Genomic DNA, 19,556 nt, shown 5'->3' on the forward strand with positions numbered 1-19,556 from the left:
GCGCTTTAAAAAAAAAGAAAAATATACTCATCTAGACTTCCGAGGTCAGTTAATCATTTCCAGAGGTCGGAAGTAACAAAGTACATTCTAGTTACTCTAGTAATTTGTTCTACTTGGAAGTATACCTGACTTGAGGATAGTATTTTTTTTAATCTGACTTTATTATGTGTATGTGTGTACAGTGTTAATTCAGAGGGAATAAAACAATATTTTAACCATTTGTTGGAAAAGTGACCTTTTTTGCTTAGGTTAAAAAACGTATGTACTGTATAAAGACATGGTGACTTCATAAGTGAACAGAAAAATATTCTTGGTAACCTTACTGATGAAACTCTCTCTCCATTCAGATGACAGTTGTTTCTCTTCATAGATCATTCTGAAGGGCCGATAGACAATTACACAATGAAGTTAATGTTTCCATTTAAAGCGTCTGCAAGAAAGTTTTTCTTTACCCTTGTGCTGTTTCGTTCAACGTCGAAGAGCCCCTTTCAGAACCGTGATGTATATGTACTATTCTATTTTACGACAGTGTGACTGTACAAAATGTTCTATACTTTTTAGCCAGTAGGCGGCAGGCACACTAAAGATGTATTTTTCTGCTCTACAGTAACGAGCTAGAAGAAGAACATTACAAACAGAAGGCATGATGGGCTCTGTCACCGATGGTAAGTTTTCTACAATATTCTTTACTTAAATTATAGTTCATTTGTGAAAATCTAATCAAGTTCAGTCGTTGCCTAAGAGCCGATGATTTTTTTTGCCTGGTAAACGTTGATCAAAGCAGCATTTCGAAATGCATGGTTAGCCGCCTAGCATCTAGCTCAATGATCATGTTCATTGCAGCTTTTTCTGGTTCTTTTGCAGACGAAGTCATTCGAAAACGTCTCCTTATCGACGGCGACGGAGCTGGGGATGATCGGAGAATCAATTTGTTGTTGAAAACCTTTACCAAGTGGTGCAACTCGTCGGGGGCACCGGACGAAAGGCAAGGAAACTTGATCGATGGGTGTTTACAATGAAATGCCCCTCATTGTATCAAAATATTTGAAAACAAGTCATCAACCATTATCAATAGCAGGTTCCCGCTTAGCAAATTTTGAGAAAGACTTGTGTAAAATATTTTGATCACTATATACCTTTTATTAATCCGACACTTGGTGTCAAGAAGGAGTATACCTGATATGTGTCTTTGTTTTGGTGACAGTTTTACACAGTACCAGAGGATGCTAGGTACATTGGCCCAATGTGAATTCTCACTGGGAAAGACCCAGATGGTCTACGATATGAACCTGAGAGAAATGGAGAATTATGGGAAAATATACACAAATATAGGTAAATACTACTACTGGCTCTGTTTTCCCCCCAAATGTACTTACCCTTCTGTCCATGACAGAACAAAACATAACTTCAGCTCATCAGAAGATAACAGAATGCAAAAAAGAAATCCTGAGAGCAAAGAGAGTAAGAAAGAACCGCCAAGGTAAGAATATTTAGCCATTTTTTCCCAATCATTGTATACAGTACCTGAATATATGCAGTGTTTGGTGCCTAACAACAATTTTTAATCATCCTCTGGCAGAATATGATGCTCTTGCAAAGGTTATTCAGCATCACCCTAATCGACATGAAACTCTCAAGTAAGTTAATTACTATCATCTACACCCAACTTTCCCAAGTATTATCAGACTTTGAGCAACCTTTGCTCCGAGTGTAATCGTAGTTATGGCTTTAATATTACTGTAATTATATTGTGTGCTTATAGACAATTGGAAGCATTAGACAAAGAACTCCAGCAGTTGTCCAAAATAAAGGAGAATGTGGATGCAAAGGTAATATGCTCTTTAAAAATAAAACATGAAACAATGTATTATTTAAATGGCATAAAGTTAATATGATTTGATTACAGCTGGAACTACGGAAGAAACAGTTCCATGTGCTCCTCAGTACCATACAGGAACTACAACAAACCCTTGAAAGTAAGTAAACAAGGACTTAAAATTTGTAAATTACGTCATTTTCAACACCGCGGTTTAAAACTTTACCTATATCATTGTTACTGTTTACCAACCTAATGACAGAATGTTCAAGCTGATCTTTTCTAATCATTTCACTATTTCTCTCCATAGACGATGAGAAATTAGACATCGATGAAAGCAATCAGCAGAGCCCACAAGAGAGCACCGAATGAAACCTCATTTGTTGTATTTACAATGAAAAGAAACAATTTTGTATGTTTTTATTCAGTATTTTTGAATAAATGCCAAAAAATACGTCTCTTACCTTATTCACTTTGAAATTTAAATCAGTGCTGTCTTGTATTTGGTTTAGAATTGATTCTGAAATCATTTGAAAAAAGGAAAAAAATACTACAGCCTTTTCGACGATGAATAAGCAGCCAGCAGAGGGTGCGTTTTGATTTCTTAAATATATAGTAGTTCGAGTTGGCATGAAAACGAGGAGCTGTAAGATTACTAGACAAGAGGTATGGGCTGCTTTATTGTCACATGCATATACATACAATAAGGGTTGCACTTGTCATAATTCTTGGCACAAACAGCAACTTAATAGTTTCCTTGAGAATCAATTAAACATTAAAAAAATCTTGATTGTCAGTTTGGAATAAAAATTCAGTAACGATAAATATATCACTAACAATGATGATTTTTTTGCTGGGCTTTTGATATGTCAGGATGTCCTAGCATGCTTTCACTGAGCTAACCCTATGTTTTAGTTAAAAATGCCACACGCATGATAAACATTCACAGTAAGTTGTCGCACTTGCGGAAATAACGAACATTTTTTTGCATAAGAAAATTATCTACTTTAAGTGTTTAATTGGTGTCACATAAACAACGACTATTCCTTAAAACATACGTTAAGATTAAAAAGTCAGGATGTAACCTGACTTCCAAATGTTCCGTTATGCTACATGGCCCAAAATAAAATAAATAAAATGTAGACACACATCATGCACAAAACATTTTAAGATTTATATTAAAAATACACCCATGTCCAAACATTACCAAGCAGATGGAGATGATCCAAACAAGAATGAATAAAACACTGAATTAGGTCCCCAAATGAAATCCGGGACTAAAAAATATACCTGACGAAAGCTTTACAAATATTTCTAACCCCACTTGATTATTCTTTTTTCCCCGTTGCCATTACCTGTTAATAGAAGTACCTTTTCTGGTGTAAAAAGGCAAACTAGATTGGATTGGTGTAGGAGGAGGGACCTCCAACCTGACTGTACTGAGAGGGCTGGTTTAGCTCACATTGTGTTGTGTAGCTCTCAGACTGATCAAAGCTTCCCTGGTTATTGGGTTGCTGGGTGAAGGTGCTGATCTGCTTCTCAGAGACCCCGCCCGCAAACCTGGCAGCACCCTTGTGCCAATTAGTCTCCTTGAAGACAAACCAGATGTTTCCGGCCCAGAGAACAAAGTTAAGGAACCCAAACACCTGTAGAGGACCAGTGTGAAATAAGTGTGAACCTGGGTCTATATTTTATTGTCTATTTCTAACAAGTTTGTTTACCCACCACTGAAGTGTTGAGTCCAGACCAGCGTGGTTCCTGCACAGATCCACATTTGTTCGTTTGATCCTTACAGGCTGGGATAAGGACTAGAACCTCATCGGGATCTGTAGCTATTTTCACATCAGACAAAGCTTTGGCCCAAGCAGAAGAGCTGACGAGCCACATGAAGGAGAACACAACAGTCACAACAAAATCCTAAATGGTCATAAAACACACAAAAAAACACAAAGAAAACATTATTCAGCAAGCCTAATAACTGCATCGGTTGCTAAATTGCAAACCTAGACATCCACAGTGATAAATGTTTACCAAAGGGGACCACAGGCACCAAATGACACATTTACATTAAAATGACTGAAAATACTCACAATCAGAGGTCCCCTGATGTTTTCATGGTACTTGTCACGAAAGAAGATGTAGACAACAGTGGCAACAAGAGAGTAGAGGAACGCAAATACTGCAATCGTCACAAAGAACTCAGCCGAGGATGAATAGTCTCCAATGAGAAAAAGACGCTCCCTCATCATGCCCTCACACATGGGTGCTTCAAAAAACACTTGGCGCAACCTGATCCAAAATACACAGTGGTCACATACGATCAACTTTTGCTTTTGAGCAGTGGGTCTTTTAACATTGAGTTTCATGCAAAAAGCACCAATTTTAAGCAAGTGAATTTCCCATTTACAGGATGAATAAACTTTAATCTAATCTAATGTAATCTAAAACATATTAGGTCTATTTTTTTATCACACGCTTCAGTAGTTTTAATGCAATATAATTGTAATCTTAAACGTTGAAAATCAAAACCTATTAGAATAATTATTAAATATAGTCGTTAGGTTAAAATTGAAATATATTTCAATACTGAGTTCTTAAAGATCATATGACATTTAATAAAAATGCATTGGAATTACACAAAGACTTCTTTGATGTGTCAAAAAAGGGTAATTGTATACATTTGTACCTAAGGCTAATGAGGTAACAGGGTAAAGACCCTAAAACAAGGGCATTTGCAATATCTATATGGATCATGTTGAAACTTTTGTGTGAAACAAGGCAGTAGAATATAAACAGGTCATGCAGATAAAAAAAATAAGTGTCTCACCTAAAAGGATAAGCAAAATCAATGGCAAGGCTGAGGTTACTGCTGGCCTTCTCCATGCAGTCCACACTAATCCGAAGCTGCCCCGAGTAGCCCCCACATGTTGCAAAGGCAAATATGGCAAAGAGCTAAAAAGAGGGCAATAACAATTATTGAAAGTGGTCTCACTCTGACGACCAGAAACCAGGACCTCAGATCTCTAAGGCAGATTTGGTAACCACAGCTCTGCAATGCAACCACATGAAATGAATATGTAACATAAATACTATTTCCTAAATTAAATTAAAGTGGACACTAGAAAGTGAGAGAACATTACAGTTATGGTGGCGTTGGGGTTCAGAATAGCCAAAAAGTAACAAATTGGCTGAAGCACAAAGGAAAATTCTCCAACCTAGTGTTTGTGTTCATAGGATCCAATCCTTCTCAACTAAATCATGTTTCTCTACTTACAATACAAGTATAATGATTCCATAAATAATTGAAGGAATCTCGATGTGGAAATGTTATTTTCCTGCATGGTTCAAGGTGGACTTCAGAATCTTGCTTTGGGTATGATTTGTGATCCTGTGAAAGAACTGCACTCTATGTTCAAGAATTGGCTAAGCCAATCTCAAATAGAAGTGGCCAGGGGAGGAGATTCCTAATCGCGCTGACTTAAGTGCTACCAACAACCCATGATAATGATCTCTCTCCTTCTGTGAACCACCCACCTCCACACTCTTGCAGCTGTCTCATCTACCCGTGATTTATCGGTCGGGTTTAGCCCTTCTCATTTCAGGCAGGAGCCTTTGAACTGCAAAGCATGGCATTGTAGCAGGAGGGTGTTTGCTAAGCCTTGTGCACTGTGTGTTTATCTGCCTCTCCCAGCTGGGCTCCTCAGGAAGTAAGACAGAGAGAGAGAGAGGGAGGGAGAGAGAGAAAGAGAGAGCAAGAGAGAGAGAGAGAGCCAGAGAGAGAGAGAGAGATGGAAAAGCAAGAAAAAGATGCTCACGAACAAAAATGAAGAACAAACATCTGTTTTTCCCTTTTTCCTTATGTACATGGAATTGCATTACTTTGTATTTAGTAATTGTAATTTACAGGAAGGTTGTTATAAACAGATTTTCATTTTCTTGAAACACTCAGCACAGTGGAAGTGTGGTTGGCACGTCCGCCTCACAGTTCTGAGATCGAGGTTTCTATCCCAAGTGGGTTCCCTGATCTTATTGTGCATGTTCTTTCAGTTCCTCTGTGGGTTTTCTCTGGGTACTCCATGCATGGTAGGTTAGTTGAACATGTTAAATTGCCTCTAGATAAGACCAATAACCAATTCAGGGTGTCCCCGCAACCTTCGTGAGGATAAAGGATACAAAATATGAATGAATGAATGAATGTAAATACCAAAGTACGCATTAGTGTAATGATGAAAAAATCCTGCTGCATCCTTTTTGAGCGGAAGCTTACACACTGTATGTGTCCAACCCATAACTAAATTCATTCAATCATTCATTTTCTGAACCGCTTTATTCTCACTAGGGTCACAGGGGGGTGCTTGAGCCTATCCCAGCTGACTTCGGGGACACCCTGAATCGGTGGCCAGCCAATCACAGGGCCCATAACTAGATTTTCCACACAATATATTATTTCATACAAGGTCAAGACAGCGACAATATCAAGGCACGTTTAATATTGATATATCACCATATTTAATTGGGAATACTGTGTACGTGTGCACACCTTGATATTTGATTACACATGAGTATACACAGGGATGCAGTTTAGATAACTGCGATGAAACTACTATATTATTTAATGGAGTGAATTTGTTTTATGATTTGATTCAACTGGACATAGTCAAAACTATTCACATTTAAACCATAGATGTAATTTATCTTAATCCAAGTTGTAAAGCCCACTTTATTAATTGCAGTAAAGAGGAGAAACCAGCACACAGCTTCATGAGAAAGTTTGTCTTATCTTTTTAAAACAGCAACGCAGAACAAAATGAGGACTAATTTAGTTGCAGCTGATCCCTTCATGCACGGGGAATGCTTTTTTGTCCCACATAGCCCAGATTCATCTATCACACTAACTCTCTCTCTCTCACTCTCTTTCCCTGTCTCAGTTCTGATGCCCACAAAAATAAAAATCTCAATTAAGATTTTGTTCTCACCCCTGCATGGAGAAACTTGAGCCACATGTTAAAAAAATGCAACTATTTTGTGAAAATCACTTATTAATCATATGAAATCGTTGAGCTGAAACTCATAATGTGACTGTGAGAATTGCGGCCAGTGGTGCGATGTCCCTGCGTCGCATTTTAATCCCCATTATGTAATGGAACAATGTTTAATTAAGTTAACACATGGGATAAACAAATGCTTTAAAAAAATTCTACTTACCCATTCCAAAACACGGATAAACCCCAGAGGCAATTTCAGCACCTGGAATGTCCCTACAGATGTTAACTGCAAATACAAAAAAATACCAAAAAATGTCAGTTGTTTTTTTTAACCTATTTAATCTAGAAGCAATAATACGACAAAATGTAGACATCCCAAGTATTGTGCTATTTACTGACCTGATTTGCAGCATCCATTCTAGCTGTGTCTCCTCGTCCTACTCGTTAAATTGGATGTAAACAAAGAGAAAACGGAGACACGATCCAGTGTGAGATGGCATCAAAGGGTCTTTTGGCTCGCACATTCCGACTCCATCCGAAAGAAACCGAATCACCCTCCCATTCTTGTTGAGCTCGTGTGACAGTCTCATTTTCAATAATAAGCTTGATAACCAAACTGATGTGAACACCAGACAAATTAGAAAAAACATTGCAAAAATTGCATTTCATATATATCATGTTCTCACCCCATATATATATATATATATATATATATATATATATATATATATATATATATATATATATATATATATATATATATATATATATATATATATATATATATATGTATATATATATATATATCACTAAGAAAATTGTAATATTTATTTCTGTGAATATTGCACCATTAATAATTAGAAGCTATGAAACGTTTGTGAGTAGATTAAATGTTATATACTATAAACATTCGAAAACATTGTGACAGCAATGCTAATTTAAACACATCTTCACCACTGTTCCATTTTCAAGTGTTCCTTCCTCCATTCTCCATCCTGTGCACACACACAAACACTGCCTGGAGGGTTGTCTAAGCATCAGAGAGTCATTGCATCTGATTGGCTAAGTACATTCACCACTAAATTGATGTGCTCAGGGAGGAATCCGTATGATATCCTTTACAAAATGCCTGAGAAAATTGTACAAACACATGTCAATGTTTAAAGTACACACGCAACCCGCAGAGCTTTAAAATTGGATGTCCTACTATTGTCTGTATTAAATATTCTTTACAACACCATTAATACATCAAAATGTGAACATAGTGATTACCTAGTGATATTTCAATGATGGAATCCACAGGAAATGACAAAACACAGTGTATCATATCATCTGTGAAAATTGCAGTCAGCTTTGACACAATGATCAATGAGCGTGAAATGCGTGCAAAAATGTGCAGATGGCAGTTAAAATAACACCATTTATTTCTTTCAATTGAGGTTCAAGTGGAACTGAATGCGCTCATTTGAGAATGAGAGCTGGGAGAAAATGCAGAGCAACTGATTATGAACAATCATCATTCTTTTTTTTCCTGCCAAATCCGATTTCATTTTGAAACTCGCTGAGGAATTACAGTGGAAAGACTGGGTCAGCCACTTAGCCATCGCGTCCAACAATGCAACACTCAACAAACTGGCAGCCATTAATGCTCAGTTGGAGCTGATGTCAAAGCATCTCTATATCAAGTGATCATGATGCAGATTTAAAGCAAAGCTAATTCTAAATTAAAACAAAGGAAAACATTGCCATAATACACATTTTAAAGTGATAAGAACCCAAATATTAAATGGAAAACTATCATTCATTTGCATTTGTCACACTCCAATGTTAATGAACTATATATAAGCATTTGCATTAAAAGCAATAAATCATGATAGATATCAAAACGTGGATCTGCTTTGGTAAAAAAAACAAAAACATTCTGTACTAAATGCCAGTAGCACTGGTGTCATCCCGCACCAGTTAAGCACCGTACATAATGAGGATTAACTGTAGCCTGATGGATAAACTGAAAATGGGGTGGGGGAGAAAGAGAGCAAGTTGGGAAGAGGAAGAAACATGAAGACAATATTTACTGTCACCATGGCAACATTGGATATGCCCTTACATGACAATACAGTAACGGCACCAACCTGCAAGTCTAGTGTTATATTTGATTAAATCGGAAGCCATGTTGATGAAAGGATAGTGTTTAAACAATCTTTGATACGAGTAATAATAATCCAAGAAAGGTTTACTCCAATTTAAGTACAAGAAATTGTTGCTTGCATCAATGAAAAAAGTGGCAACTGTATATCCCCAATGACAAATCACATTTGCAATAAATGGTCTACATTTGTGAGAATATGTCAAATAAATTGTGGATTTTAAGCTGATTTGAGTCAATAATGTCAAACAAATCTGTTGTGATAGGCATGTACTGATTTATTTTTATTTATACTAATACAAAAAGAGTTCTGGAAGTCTATGCAGCAACCTGGGCAAGGCTTCCTTAACAAACAACGCTATTCCCCTGATGTAACTTTACGTCGTCGGCCACCTTTTCTTTGAGTTGTTGATGGTCCCAATTGCTTCCACTTCTCAATAACATCCACTACAATTGATTCTGGAATATCCAGGAGAGAAGATATTTCACTCACAGGTTTGTCACAAAGGTGGCATCCTATGACAGTTCCACGCTGAAATTCAGAGAGCTCTTTCGTTTCACACATTTTCCCCAACACACAGATGTATGGAACGTAATAATATTCATTCACTCGGGGCAGCTAGCCTAACAATACGATCAGAGCTGAAGGTGGAAAAATACTTTATTCCGAGGATGAACATGCCACTGGAAGAACAGAAGAAATGAAGTGCTGTTAATAATCATGTTACAACAGTACGACATCCTTTTAATACGCATTTAATTGTTTGAATTCGGACGTAGGTTACCATGTGTAATAGATTTGGACAAAAACTGATCCTTGAAAAATAACAATGTGACTATGAAGCATAAACTAGCGTATCGTTTGCCTAAGTGATGCGCAAATTTAGTCCATTGTACTGGTTAACAGGTGCCACTGTATTTTCATCAGAGCGTGTTCTTTAGAGAAAAGCAAATACACCAAAACATTTAAATGAGACTGAAAAAATAAGTATTAATAGAAGAATTACGTCCCCTAGAATGAATAAGTCATTACTTACCATGGAAATGATGCAAAATGAAACGCTTTGGAAGTTGATTTTCCGCATTCGACTTCCGTTTCCTTTTTAATGCGCATGCGCACTGGCTTCTCCAACGCTCAATCGCTTCCGACTGAGCAAACACTGGTTTTCCTTCAGTCTACTTTAGTCAAGCTACTATACAAAACAATGGGCAATCCGATGAGTAGAAAAATAACAGGACATCCTTCAGTGCATGTCCGTGTATAAAATGGGCGTGGTCTTCGGTATAAAGTACAATACCTTATAGTACAGTGTTATCATTCCTGTCATGAAATGCACATGCTGGTTTTCTGTTCCTACAACACCAGTCACAAAACAAACCAAAAATCCTCAAAATATTTTTGTCGTGCCAGGTAATATGTGAATATTTGACTTTCATGACACCTAGTACAACGGTGCACAGATTACTGTAAGCAAGAAACTTTGGCTACAGAAGAGCTTGAATCGCCCCTCACCTGCGCACCAAACTCTACCAGTGATGGATGTAATGTACTTTGTAGCTAGTACTTAAGCACTGCTAGACACCGCGATAATACTGGCTGCATTGACTAACAAGTGACAAAGTTGTTTGTGTCTTTATAAACTGCCGATATTGGTTGGATGGTAGGCATGTTTTAGATGTATTAGAAAAAAAGCCAACATGTATTTATGATCACCTAAAAAATATTTTGGGGTTTAAATAAATAACAGCATGAAAAGACCCCATGCTCTGTTACATCTCTGGGCAAATACGTTGTGAGGGGACCACCAGAGCCTCTTTGGCTAGAACTCTTAAAATGTCATTTATTTGTAAACTGTTATTGATCCATTTCATTATCATTTTGCAAGGTTTTCATTGCAATGCCCCACAAGGTTACACTTGATATGAAGTTGCCTTCACTGGACCTGTACAAGCCACTATTAGATCGACTAGGACAGTAGTTGTCTTGAACAGGCAGATAAGGTTTGCCTAACAGACCTCTTCCCATCTCACCTCCCATTGGTCCATTCTCTACATAAGGTCCGTATTCAACCTCTGGTGAAACATGTGCTTTGGGTAGCTTCATTTGATCCGGGCCAGGTAGTGCAGTGCTCCTCTCCTGATGGGACGTAGCGAGGAGCTGGTGCGGTACAAGGGATCGTAGCTCAGGAAGGGAGGTTGGGGTAGATGCTGGACTAAGTTGTATACCTAGAGGTGGACTCTCAACATGGGGTGCTGGGGGTGAAGCAAGATGTGGTGATGGCTTCTCAGGTCCCCCGTGAGGCATCAGAGCAGAATAAGTCTGTTCACTTGTGACATCAGTCTGGCACACAGCTTTGCTCAGCGAGAGGCCTGCCTCTGAGCTCAGCGGCTGCTCAGAATTGTCTGTTATGGCGCCATCAGCTGTTGCACCCTTGCAGTGCATGTTACTGTGTTTCCGCAACATGGCTGAACGAGTGAAGGTTTTTCCACAGGTGCTGCAACGGTAGGGTTTTTCTCCAGTGTGAGAGCGGATATGACGCTGCAAGTCCCCTGAGCCGACGAAACATTTCCCTGCACGGGTGGAGAATACTTATGACATAGTCACAAGACAGCAGAGAATTCAGTTTGAGCATTTATTTGAGATCCATCTTTACGGTCATGAATCCCTCACTAATCTTGCTTTGTCTCAGCACACAAGCAGAAGTAATGAGGTGAATGAGTGGACTATTACATGGACATTAAACTGGATACCAAGGATTTTGAAGCACTAACAAAATACCTAAAACCTAATTGAGCATTGATTTGATATCTTTTGTAAAAGGGTCACTACTATTGTTTTCATCTTGTGCCTAAGACATGTCCCTCTTGCTGCACTGTAGTTTGCTAGTAAGGTTTAATTGTGTACAAATATGCCAAAGTGGCAATCTTAGTATTTTGGCAACCCCACAATAAGATGACTTACTAATAAAGACCAAAATATGCTAGTGTAGTACATGAACCTGAAGTTAGATGTTAAGAAAATGAATGAAGAGATGCTTAACCAAACCTGGTCTCAAATTTTTGGTGGTCTATTAAAATCACATTGTACAAATTTCAGTATGTATACTGCACATGTGCACCTGTCTGAAAATGTTGATTCAAAAAAGATCGACTTACCACAGGTGGCGCAACTGTGTGGTTTCTCCCCACCGTGGCAGGCTTTGTGTTTCAAGAGTTTCCTGTGTGTGTTGAACGATTTTCCACACTGGTCACAAGTAAAAGTCTTGTCTGTGGTGTGTGTCCTTTTGTGTTCTTTGAGATTGCTCAAGTTGTTGAATCCTTACAAACATTAAAGAAGAATAAATTACACAAAGTATTCTCATTCAATCTGCACATGTGGATATGATGCCAATTGGAGAAGTTCAGAGATATGACCTACCTCGACCACATATGTCACATAGATGTGGCTTTTCTCCCGTGTGCACCACCTTATGACGGTGGACATCCCCAGATGCAGTGAAGCTAGGTAGAGGTAGGCATATTTCACATCATACATGTAATAAATGATTTTTAAAAACGTGTTTGTTTGATGCCATCTACCATTTGCCACACAATTCACAGATGTAGGGTTTCTCTCCAGAATGCCGCCGCAAGTGTGTCTGTAAATTTCCAGCCTTGGAGCAAAAAAAAGGACATTTATTAAAATATTAAAACAAGTCAATAAAGAGGGCTAACCACAATTTACAAATTGAGGATTTTAAAATACCTGTGAGAAATTCTTCCCGCAAATGTTACATTCAAAGGGTTTCTCACCTGCAGAATGGTTATAACAATAAAATACTGTACAAATTATAACACAAAATTAAGCTGCTTACAAGCATTGCATTACCAGTATGTGAGCGTTTGTGCATCTCCAGGTTGCTTGGGTGTTTGAAGATTTTCCCACACACGTTGCAGGAATATTTATGGCCCGTTGGCAGTAGTGCTTCGGGTACAGTCTGCAGTCTTCGCTCCTCTTGGTTTGTGGGTGGCGGCCTGGGAATTTCAGCATCTGGTAGTGTTTTAGGTGAGTCTTCCCTGACAGTAATGAGGTTTTCAACAGGAGATTCTTGAGTGGAAATATGGACTGCAGAATCTTCTTGATGAGTGCCTTTGGGGCAGTTAAGGAGGGGTTCGCTGACAGATTCTGCAAACATTTCCTCTAAAGCCTTTTGCGAACGTAGGTAGTTGTATTTCTTTAGATACACTGTCTTCTTTGGGCGCATTGGGACATTGAGCATGGTGTCTGCGTGCTCAGAGCTGGGGGTGTTTAAACTATCTGAGGGTGTCAGTGCAGAAACATGGCTTTTGTCAGCTGCCAAGGATGTGCAAGGTGGGGTGGCCTGAACTGCAGTTCCTGAGGATAAATGCGAGTTGTTGCTTTGCTGATTGAGTCTGAGCTCACACTGTGACTCCTCCACAACAACTAAAGGGCCCGGACCTCGATTTGAGGCCTGAATTGCACTTTGTTTGAAGTACTGCTTACTATTGAAATTGCGAAGCTTGTAACCGTGTACTAACTGTTTTTCTACTGGTGGCTGGGAGCTGCTACCAGAGTCACTTGGGGTGCTGTTAGTCACAGGTAGAGGCATTTGTTTTGTTTGCTCCATGAAGCTAGGTCTTGGTACTTCAGTGGGGCATTGGAGGTCCACATCATTAGGCAGGCTGCTTCCTAGGAGGCAGTCATGATCCGAAGTCAACATGGCTGGTAGAGAAAATGATGGGATTTCCACTGGTGGGGGGCAAGGCTTGAGGAATGTGTTACACATGGTTAGGACGTTTGGAACTTGCAAACACTGAGCGATGTCAAGGAGTGCCTGTACATTATCTTGATTGATGTCAAGATGGGAGGTGTACATGTAGTCTAATATTTGGCCAATGCCACTCACATCCTGGATAACCAAATTGAAGACTTCATTTTTCTGACTTGGGGAATTCTGGAATAAAGATCTGAAGAAATAAAGAAGGAAAATTATTACAGGCAATCTGCACTTTATTCATATCTGAAGTAGTCCTGTCTTGTTGAGTATTGTACATGGACAAAAAAATCAATTACTACATAAGAAAGTACAGGCACTTATAGAAGAGGCAAATGTACTCATAGTCAATGTTCCCTCTATTTTTTTGTTTGTCTGGGCAGAAAGACAACCTCCCTGAGCACACTGAGTACCGGTGTGAGCAACATCATCATTGCTTGCTATGGGCACACACCAGTATCACACCTGCCATAAGCAGGTGCATGTCTACTACACATAAATGATTTAGTAATAATAAAATGTAATGATTAATATCTATGAATGGGCGGCCCGGCGGATGAGTGGTTCGCGCGTCAGGCTCACAGCTAAAAAATAAAAAAATAAAAAAACAAAAATTTGGCATTTTATTTTGTGCGCTCCATATGATTTGCTGTGCGCAGAGAAGACGAGAGTAGTGCGCAATTGCGCACGCGCGCAGCTTAGAGGGAACATTGCTCATAGAACAAATTATTTTTCTAACAACAACAAAACTACTGTATAGCTGTTACCTCTCCTCCTACTACTATTTTTTGTTAAATATCTTGTAAATATTTGGCACGACTACCATATAATTTCCTCGCACAACTAACTTTTTGATGCATATAGCACTAAAGCAATGAACGTTGCATACCTGAAATAGGAGCTGAAAGCTGCCAGCACATTTTTGTGTGCTTTGAAGCAGACCCCTTTGACCACCAACATGCAGTCACAGAGCATTCCCTGAATCCTCTGCTCTTGGAGCTGCTGGAGCAAGTAGGAGCTGTGGCTGGATAGTGTGTCCATGCTCACTCATCTGTAAGAAGCACTTGCTCATAAAACTAGCAGAAGTAAAGAAAACAAACATTGTTAAGTCAAGGACTGGTATTACTCTAATGTATAATACATACATTAAACCCCTATTGCATTAGCACGTTGTTTGAATATCAGACATGACTGTAATAACAGCTTGTAGTCTTCTACACATAGATAGAAAGAGCTAGCATGCTAACAACAAATCTTAGCCACCAATTTAATTTTCTATGCAATACACCACAGTTTTAATGTTATCTGACAAGACTGAAAAGCTAATTCAATATTTTTTCGCAATTTTTGGATTAAAAATCAACATACATTTGAGGGAGTTTTCCTCTTTTATGATATTTAACTCACCACTCAACCAACGTTTCCTCGGTTCATGCTGAGATCCGTAGTTCCTGCTTTTTTTTATAAATAAAAGTATCTTTTCCCACGTTTTACATTAGAATTAAACATATAATGCACCCAATGATGGTTATGGCGATTGTTAATGACACCGCCGGTTCAAATTGAGCAACCCCGGGGTCCGAAAGGTCGGAACTTAGTTTCGTATTACGTGTACACTTACGGACGTTTGAAAGCGTCGCAATTCTAGATTGCAGCACGTTTAAGAGTATGTAAAGGTACACAGTTAGATTGGTGGACTATGGTAACACTTTTTACTTTTATAATCTGCCGCGCGTTATTTCCTGCGTTTTGAATGTCGTTGATTACAACGTTTTGTTTTAAGTAACGTGATATACCTGTTTGGCTAAGCCTTGTTCCCATCTGTGCATATACAATCGACGTTACCAGCCTTTAACTAGGAAGAGAGGATATTGTAGTACTCGAAATTTAATCTACGTGTACGCAGACAAGGGAGTCGTTCAGGATGGTGTTCTTTACATGTAATTCTTGTGGCGAGTCCATAAAGAAAGCCCAGGTGGAACAACACGTGTTCAAGTGCTGGGGCCGCCAGATTCTTCTGTCTTGCATTGACTGTGGAAAAGAGTTCCGGTAAACATTGGTGTTTATTTACACTTGGCTTTTCATAACGAACTACTCGTGAATTATCATGTCGTGGTGTTTTAAAGGGGCGAGGATTATAAAAATCACGTCCAATGCATCAGCGAAGCCGAGAAGTATGGCGGAAAAGACTATCAGGCAAAATCAAACAAATTGCATGCGAAACAGGATGAATGGATCCAGGTGAAAGTCAACCTCTGAGCTGAATGTTATTGTTTGATAATAAATATATTCACTCAAAGATCATCTGTTGTTTCAGAAAATCAGTGAAGCCAGGAACAACCCAGGAGTCAGTGAGGAGTTGAAATATGTGCTCAGGCAAATCAGTACGTTTAACAATGTTCCAAGAAAAAAGCGAAAATTTGAGGTGGGTACAATTATTGGAATTTGAATGTCAACACATGGGATGCTTCGTTTGAATGTCTGTGTGAATAGTTGTCCTAAGTATCCGGACTTTGCCAGTGGGATCTAATTGCTGTGAAATTTTCCATCAGGCATGGATTTCTAATAGCTGGCTACACATTAAGGACCCAAGACTAGTTGGCGAAGTGTGGACCATCCTCAACTCAGCGTCTGAGATTGTAAGTGACTGTAAATGCCATATTTTGCAAGTTTTCTTGATGATATTTTCTCCCAATACTAATTACTTTATCATTTCATAGCCCGCATCTGCACCTCTGGCGAAAAACAAAACTCCAACTATTCCAAATGAAATTAATCGCGAAAATAAAAAGCAGAATGAGCATTCAAACATGAAGCAAAATAAGTTAAAAAAACAAGAAGCCCCTCAACAGGCAAATGGGAAAGTTCATTCAAAATCAAAAAAGACAGAAATGCCAATAGTTGAGGAAGAATCAGTGACCAAAAAGAAAAAGAAGGAAAAAAAGAGATCACGTGGTTGTGAAGAAACTGGAAATGAGAACCATGAGCAAGTGCCCAGCAAGAAAATAAAAAGTAAGTCATACATAATGGGCTACATAAATTCAATGTACACATAGTGTTATATGTGGAGGAAACTACTAATATGTACAGTTGCTTTACATTAGCAACTTGGTATCAATCAATTGAGTTCTTGCTTGATTTTTCCCCCCAGCTGACCAAACCGAGGAGGCCACCTTATCTGAGCAGAAACACAAAGTTCCAAGTATTCAAAAAGAAATGAATAGCGATAATAAAAAGCAGAATGGGCATTCAAACAAGAAGCAAAAGAAGTTAAAAAAAGAAGAAGCCTGTCAACAGGCAAATGGGAAAGTTCATTCAAAATCAAAAAAGACAGAAATGCCAATAGTTGAGGAAGAACCAGTGGCCAAAAAGAAAAAGAAGGAAAAAAAGAGATCACATGGTTGTGAAGAAACTGGAAATGAGAACCATGAGCAAGTGCCCAGCAAGAAAATAAAAAGTAAGTCGTACACAATGGGCTACATAAATTCAATGTACACAGTGTTATATGTGGAGGAAACTACTAATATGTACAATTTCTTTACATTAGCAACTTTGTATCAATCAATTGAGTTCTTGCTTGATTTTTTTCCCCAGCTGACCAAACCGAGGAGACCACTTTATCTGAGCAGAAAAACAAGGTTCCAAGTATTCCAAATGAAATGAATAGCGATAATAAAAAGCAGAATGGGCATTCAGACAAGAAGCAAACAAAGTTAAAAAAACAAGAAGCCCCTCAACAGGCAAATGGGAAAGTTCATTCAAAATCAAAAAAGACAGAAATGCCAATAGTTGAGGAAGAACCAGTGGCAGAAAAGAAAAAGAAGGAAAAAAAGAGATCACATGGTTGTGAAGAAACTGGAAATGAGAACCATGAGCAAGTGCCCAGCAAGGAAATAAAAAGTAAGTCATGCATAATGGGCTACATAAATTCAATGTACACAGTGTTATATGTGGAGGAAACTACTAATATGTACAGTTGCTTTACATTAGCAACTTTGTATCAATTGAGTTCTTGCTTGATTTTTTTTCCCCAGGTGACCAAACTGAGGAGGCCACTTTATCTAAGCAGGAAAACAAGGTTCCAAGTATTCCAAATGAAATGAATAGCGATAATAAAAAGCAGAATGGGCATTCAGACAAGAAGCAAACAAAGTTAAAAAAACAAGAAGCCCCTCAACAGGAAAATGGGAAAGTTCATTCAAAATCAAAAAAGACAGAAATGCCAATAGTTGAGGAAGAACCAGTGGCAGAAAAGAAAAAGAAGGAAAAAAAGAGATCACATGGTTGTGAAGAAACTGGAAATGAGAACCATGAGCAAGTGCCCAGCAAGGAAATAAAAAGTAAGTCATGCATAATGGGCTACATAAATTCAATGTACACAGTGTGATATGTGGAGGAAACTACTAATATGTACAGTTGCTTTACATTAGCAACTTTGTATCAATTGAGTTCTTGCTTGATTTTTTTTCCCCAGGTGACCAAACAGAGGAGACCACTTTATCTGAGCATAGTGATCTTTTAGCAGATTCCAAAGGTATGTTCTTTATTTAACACAAGATGCCATATATATATAGGACAAGGAGGACTTTTTGTGACAAAGCTTTATTGGACCTTATTTTCTGCACTACAAGGTGCACCTTCAATGAATGACATATTTTAAAACTTTTTCCATATATAAGGTACATTAGAAGGCGGGGTTACCTTTATGCATCCATTAGACGGTGCTGTGCTAAAGGGAATGTCAACAAAACAGTCAGCTAGGTCCGTCAAACTTTATTAATAGATTACAAATCAGCTTTCTGACAACTCCATTCACTCCCAAAATGAATAGACAACTGTTTTATTATTTTTTCTCCGAGGTAAAGTATTAGTATTTTCGTGACAGTTTATCTTTTAACAACAGCAAGCTATAACACGTAGTGCAACATTTATATCACATAGTGGAGGTGAACTTTTCATCCATCCAGTAAACATGTAAAAAACATTCTGATTCTGTTGCAAATGCTATTAGAACGTATACTTTTAAAAACATACATTTAACACTGTCATTAATTGTGGACCTCAGAAAATTGAGTAGTATTGTCATTGTCGTACAGAATCCTTGCATCTCCAGTGCTAATAAGTCCATTCGAATACTTCATAGGTACCTTCAAATGGAAAGAAACCATCAAGGCAGTATTGAGAAGTTCACCAAAACAAGAATTGCGAGTGAAGAAACTCGAGAAAAAGGTGAATATTGATCTAGGTGTAAAGTATTTACCATTGATTGCCCTCTGACCACAATTTGCTCTGATAAAGTTTTGTGTATAATGCAAAAATTGAATTCATTTTTCAGGTTATTGCAGCCTATTTCTCTACCACTGGCGATGGGAATTTCAAGACAAAGGAGGAGGCCCTTGCACTTTTCAGCAAGAAAGTCAATAACAATCCCAAATTTAAAGTTTTGGAGGACAGAGTTAGTCTTGTAATATGAACTAGCACAGACAGTCTCTATGGCATGTCATTTTAATGTTCAAAATATTACAGGTTGTGAGTCATCCATTTGTCTTTACAAAGATATAGGATCTTCAGTATTAAACTGTTTGTTGTTTTAGTAGTCTTGTAGTCCTTACTGACGCTGTCATCAACACATTGCTTTATAGCATTTCATTCATGCAGAAAATGACAAATGTGAGAGTTGGGTGTGTTCCTCAACATTCCAAGGCTGGGAAATTGTAATTTACCTGTGGGATTGGATTTTGTGGGGGAAGGGAAATTAGAGAGGTGCACCTGAGGTAAATTTGACTCTTACACAGGACAAAGTTAATGCACATTCCTCAGCATGTGCTACGAAG

The 19,556-nt window shown here is 38.3% G+C and overlaps 4 protein-coding genes across 7 annotated transcripts; 2 read left to right on the plus strand and 2 right to left on the minus strand.

The window, feature by feature from the left end:
• The first annotated feature begins 331 nt into the window (after positions 1–331).
• Positions 332–2,270, plus strand: thoc7 (THO complex 7). 2 transcript variants are annotated; one of them, XM_077604018.1, is made up of 9 exons: positions 332–501; positions 608–665; positions 865–985; positions 1,205–1,332; positions 1,394–1,480; positions 1,580–1,637; positions 1,763–1,829; positions 1,907–1,976; positions 2,127–2,270. In XM_077604018.1, exons 2-9 carry the CDS (start codon positions 644–646, stop codon positions 2,186–2,188), a joined length of 615 nt encoding a protein of 204 aa, XP_077460144.1. In that variant the 5' UTR covers positions 332–501; positions 608–643; the 3' UTR covers positions 2,189–2,270. The 2 variants fall into 2 exon arrangements, with proteins under 2 accessions (XP_077460144.1, XP_077460142.1); XM_077604016.1 differs by lacking the exon at positions 332–501 and having other exon boundaries at positions 519–665.
• A 206-nt stretch (positions 2,271–2,476) lies between these two features.
• Positions 2,477–7,388, minus strand: synpra (synaptoporin a). The gene is made up of 6 exons (XM_077604015.1): positions 7,201–7,388; positions 7,022–7,087; positions 4,644–4,768; positions 3,907–4,105; positions 3,542–3,733; positions 2,477–3,462 (listed from the first exon to the last, which is right to left on the minus strand). The coding sequence occupies exons 1-6, from the start codon at positions 7,216–7,218 to the stop codon at positions 3,211–3,213; spliced, it is 852 nt and encodes a 283-aa protein (XP_077460141.1). The 5' UTR covers positions 7,219–7,388; the 3' UTR covers positions 2,477–3,210.
• An 815-nt stretch (positions 7,389–8,203) lies between these two features.
• On the minus strand, positions 8,204–15,329 carry zbtb49 (zinc finger and BTB domain containing 49). Of its 3 annotated transcripts, none has more exons than XM_077604011.1 (8): positions 15,130–15,329; positions 14,612–14,773; positions 12,816–13,915; positions 12,693–12,739; positions 12,527–12,600; positions 12,366–12,448; positions 12,104–12,265; positions 8,204–11,536 (listed from the first exon to the last, which is right to left on the minus strand). In XM_077604011.1, exons 2-8 carry the CDS (start codon positions 14,761–14,763, stop codon positions 10,803–10,805), a joined length of 2,352 nt encoding a protein of 783 aa, XP_077460137.1. In that variant the 5' UTR covers positions 14,764–14,773; positions 15,130–15,329; the 3' UTR covers positions 8,204–10,802. The 3 variants fall into 3 exon arrangements, with proteins under 3 accessions (XP_077460137.1, XP_077460139.1, XP_077460136.1); XM_077604013.1 differs by having other exon boundaries at positions 8,204–11,518; positions 14,612–14,798; XM_077604010.1 differs by having other exon boundaries at positions 14,612–14,798.
• Positions 15,290–19,318, plus strand: lyar (Ly1 antibody reactive homolog (mouse)). The gene is made up of 11 exons (XM_077604014.1): positions 15,290–15,771; positions 15,849–15,963; positions 16,040–16,147; positions 16,275–16,361; positions 16,443–16,734; positions 16,874–17,179; positions 17,317–17,622; positions 17,757–18,062; positions 18,197–18,256; positions 18,866–18,951; positions 19,058–19,318. The coding sequence occupies exons 1-11, from the start codon at positions 15,647–15,649 to the stop codon at positions 19,193–19,195; spliced, it is 1,929 nt and encodes a 642-aa protein (XP_077460140.1). The 5' UTR covers positions 15,290–15,646; the 3' UTR covers positions 19,196–19,318.
• Positions 19,319–19,556: the final 238 nt, after the last annotated feature.

The sequence above is a fragment of the Stigmatopora argus genome, chromosome 6 (assembly GCF_051989625.1).
Source record: "Stigmatopora argus isolate UIUO_Sarg chromosome 6, RoL_Sarg_1.0, whole genome shotgun sequence".
NCBI lineage: Eukaryota > Metazoa > Chordata > Actinopteri > Syngnathiformes > Syngnathidae > Stigmatopora > Stigmatopora argus.

Coding starts and splice junctions, on each gene's coding strand:
- thoc7 (XM_077604018.1), top strand. CDS start 644: ATGATGGGCTCTGTCACCGATG. Junction 986..1,204: donor TCGGGGGCACCGGACGAAAG/GCAAGGAAACTT, acceptor TTTTGGTGACAG/TTTTACACAGTACCAGAGGA. Junction 1,638..1,762: donor AATCGACATGAAACTCTCAA/GTAAGTTAATTA, acceptor GTGTGCTTATAG/ACAATTGGAAGCATTAGACA.
- synpra (XM_077604015.1), bottom strand. Junction 3,734..3,906: donor ACATCAGGGGACCTCTGATT/GTGAGTATTTTC, acceptor ATGACCATTTAG/GATTTTGTTGTGACTGTTGT. Junction 3,463..3,541: donor CTGGACTCAACACTTCAGTG/GTGGGTAAACAA, acceptor GGTCCTCTACAG/GTGTTTGGGTTCCTTAACTT.
- zbtb49 (XM_077604011.1), bottom strand. CDS start 14,763: ATGGACACACTATCCAGCCACAGCTCCTACTTGCTCCAGCAGCTCCAA. Junction 12,449..12,526: donor TGTGAATTGTGTGGCAAATG/GTAGATGGCATC, acceptor ACCTCTACCTAG/CTTCACTGCATCTGGGGATG. Junction 11,537..12,103: donor ACACAGTTGCGCCACCTGTG/GTAAGTCGATCT, acceptor CTATGTCATAAG/TATTCTCCACCCGTGCAGGG.
- lyar (XM_077604014.1), top strand. CDS start 15,647: ATGGTGTTCTTTACATGTAATTCTTGTGGCGAGTCCATAAAGAAAGCC. Junction 16,735..16,873: donor GCCCAGCAAGAAAATAAAAA/GTAAGTCATACA, acceptor TTTTCCCCCCAG/CTGACCAAACCGAGGAGGCC. Junction 17,180..17,316: donor GCCCAGCAAGAAAATAAAAA/GTAAGTCGTACA, acceptor TTTTTTCCCCAG/CTGACCAAACCGAGGAGACC.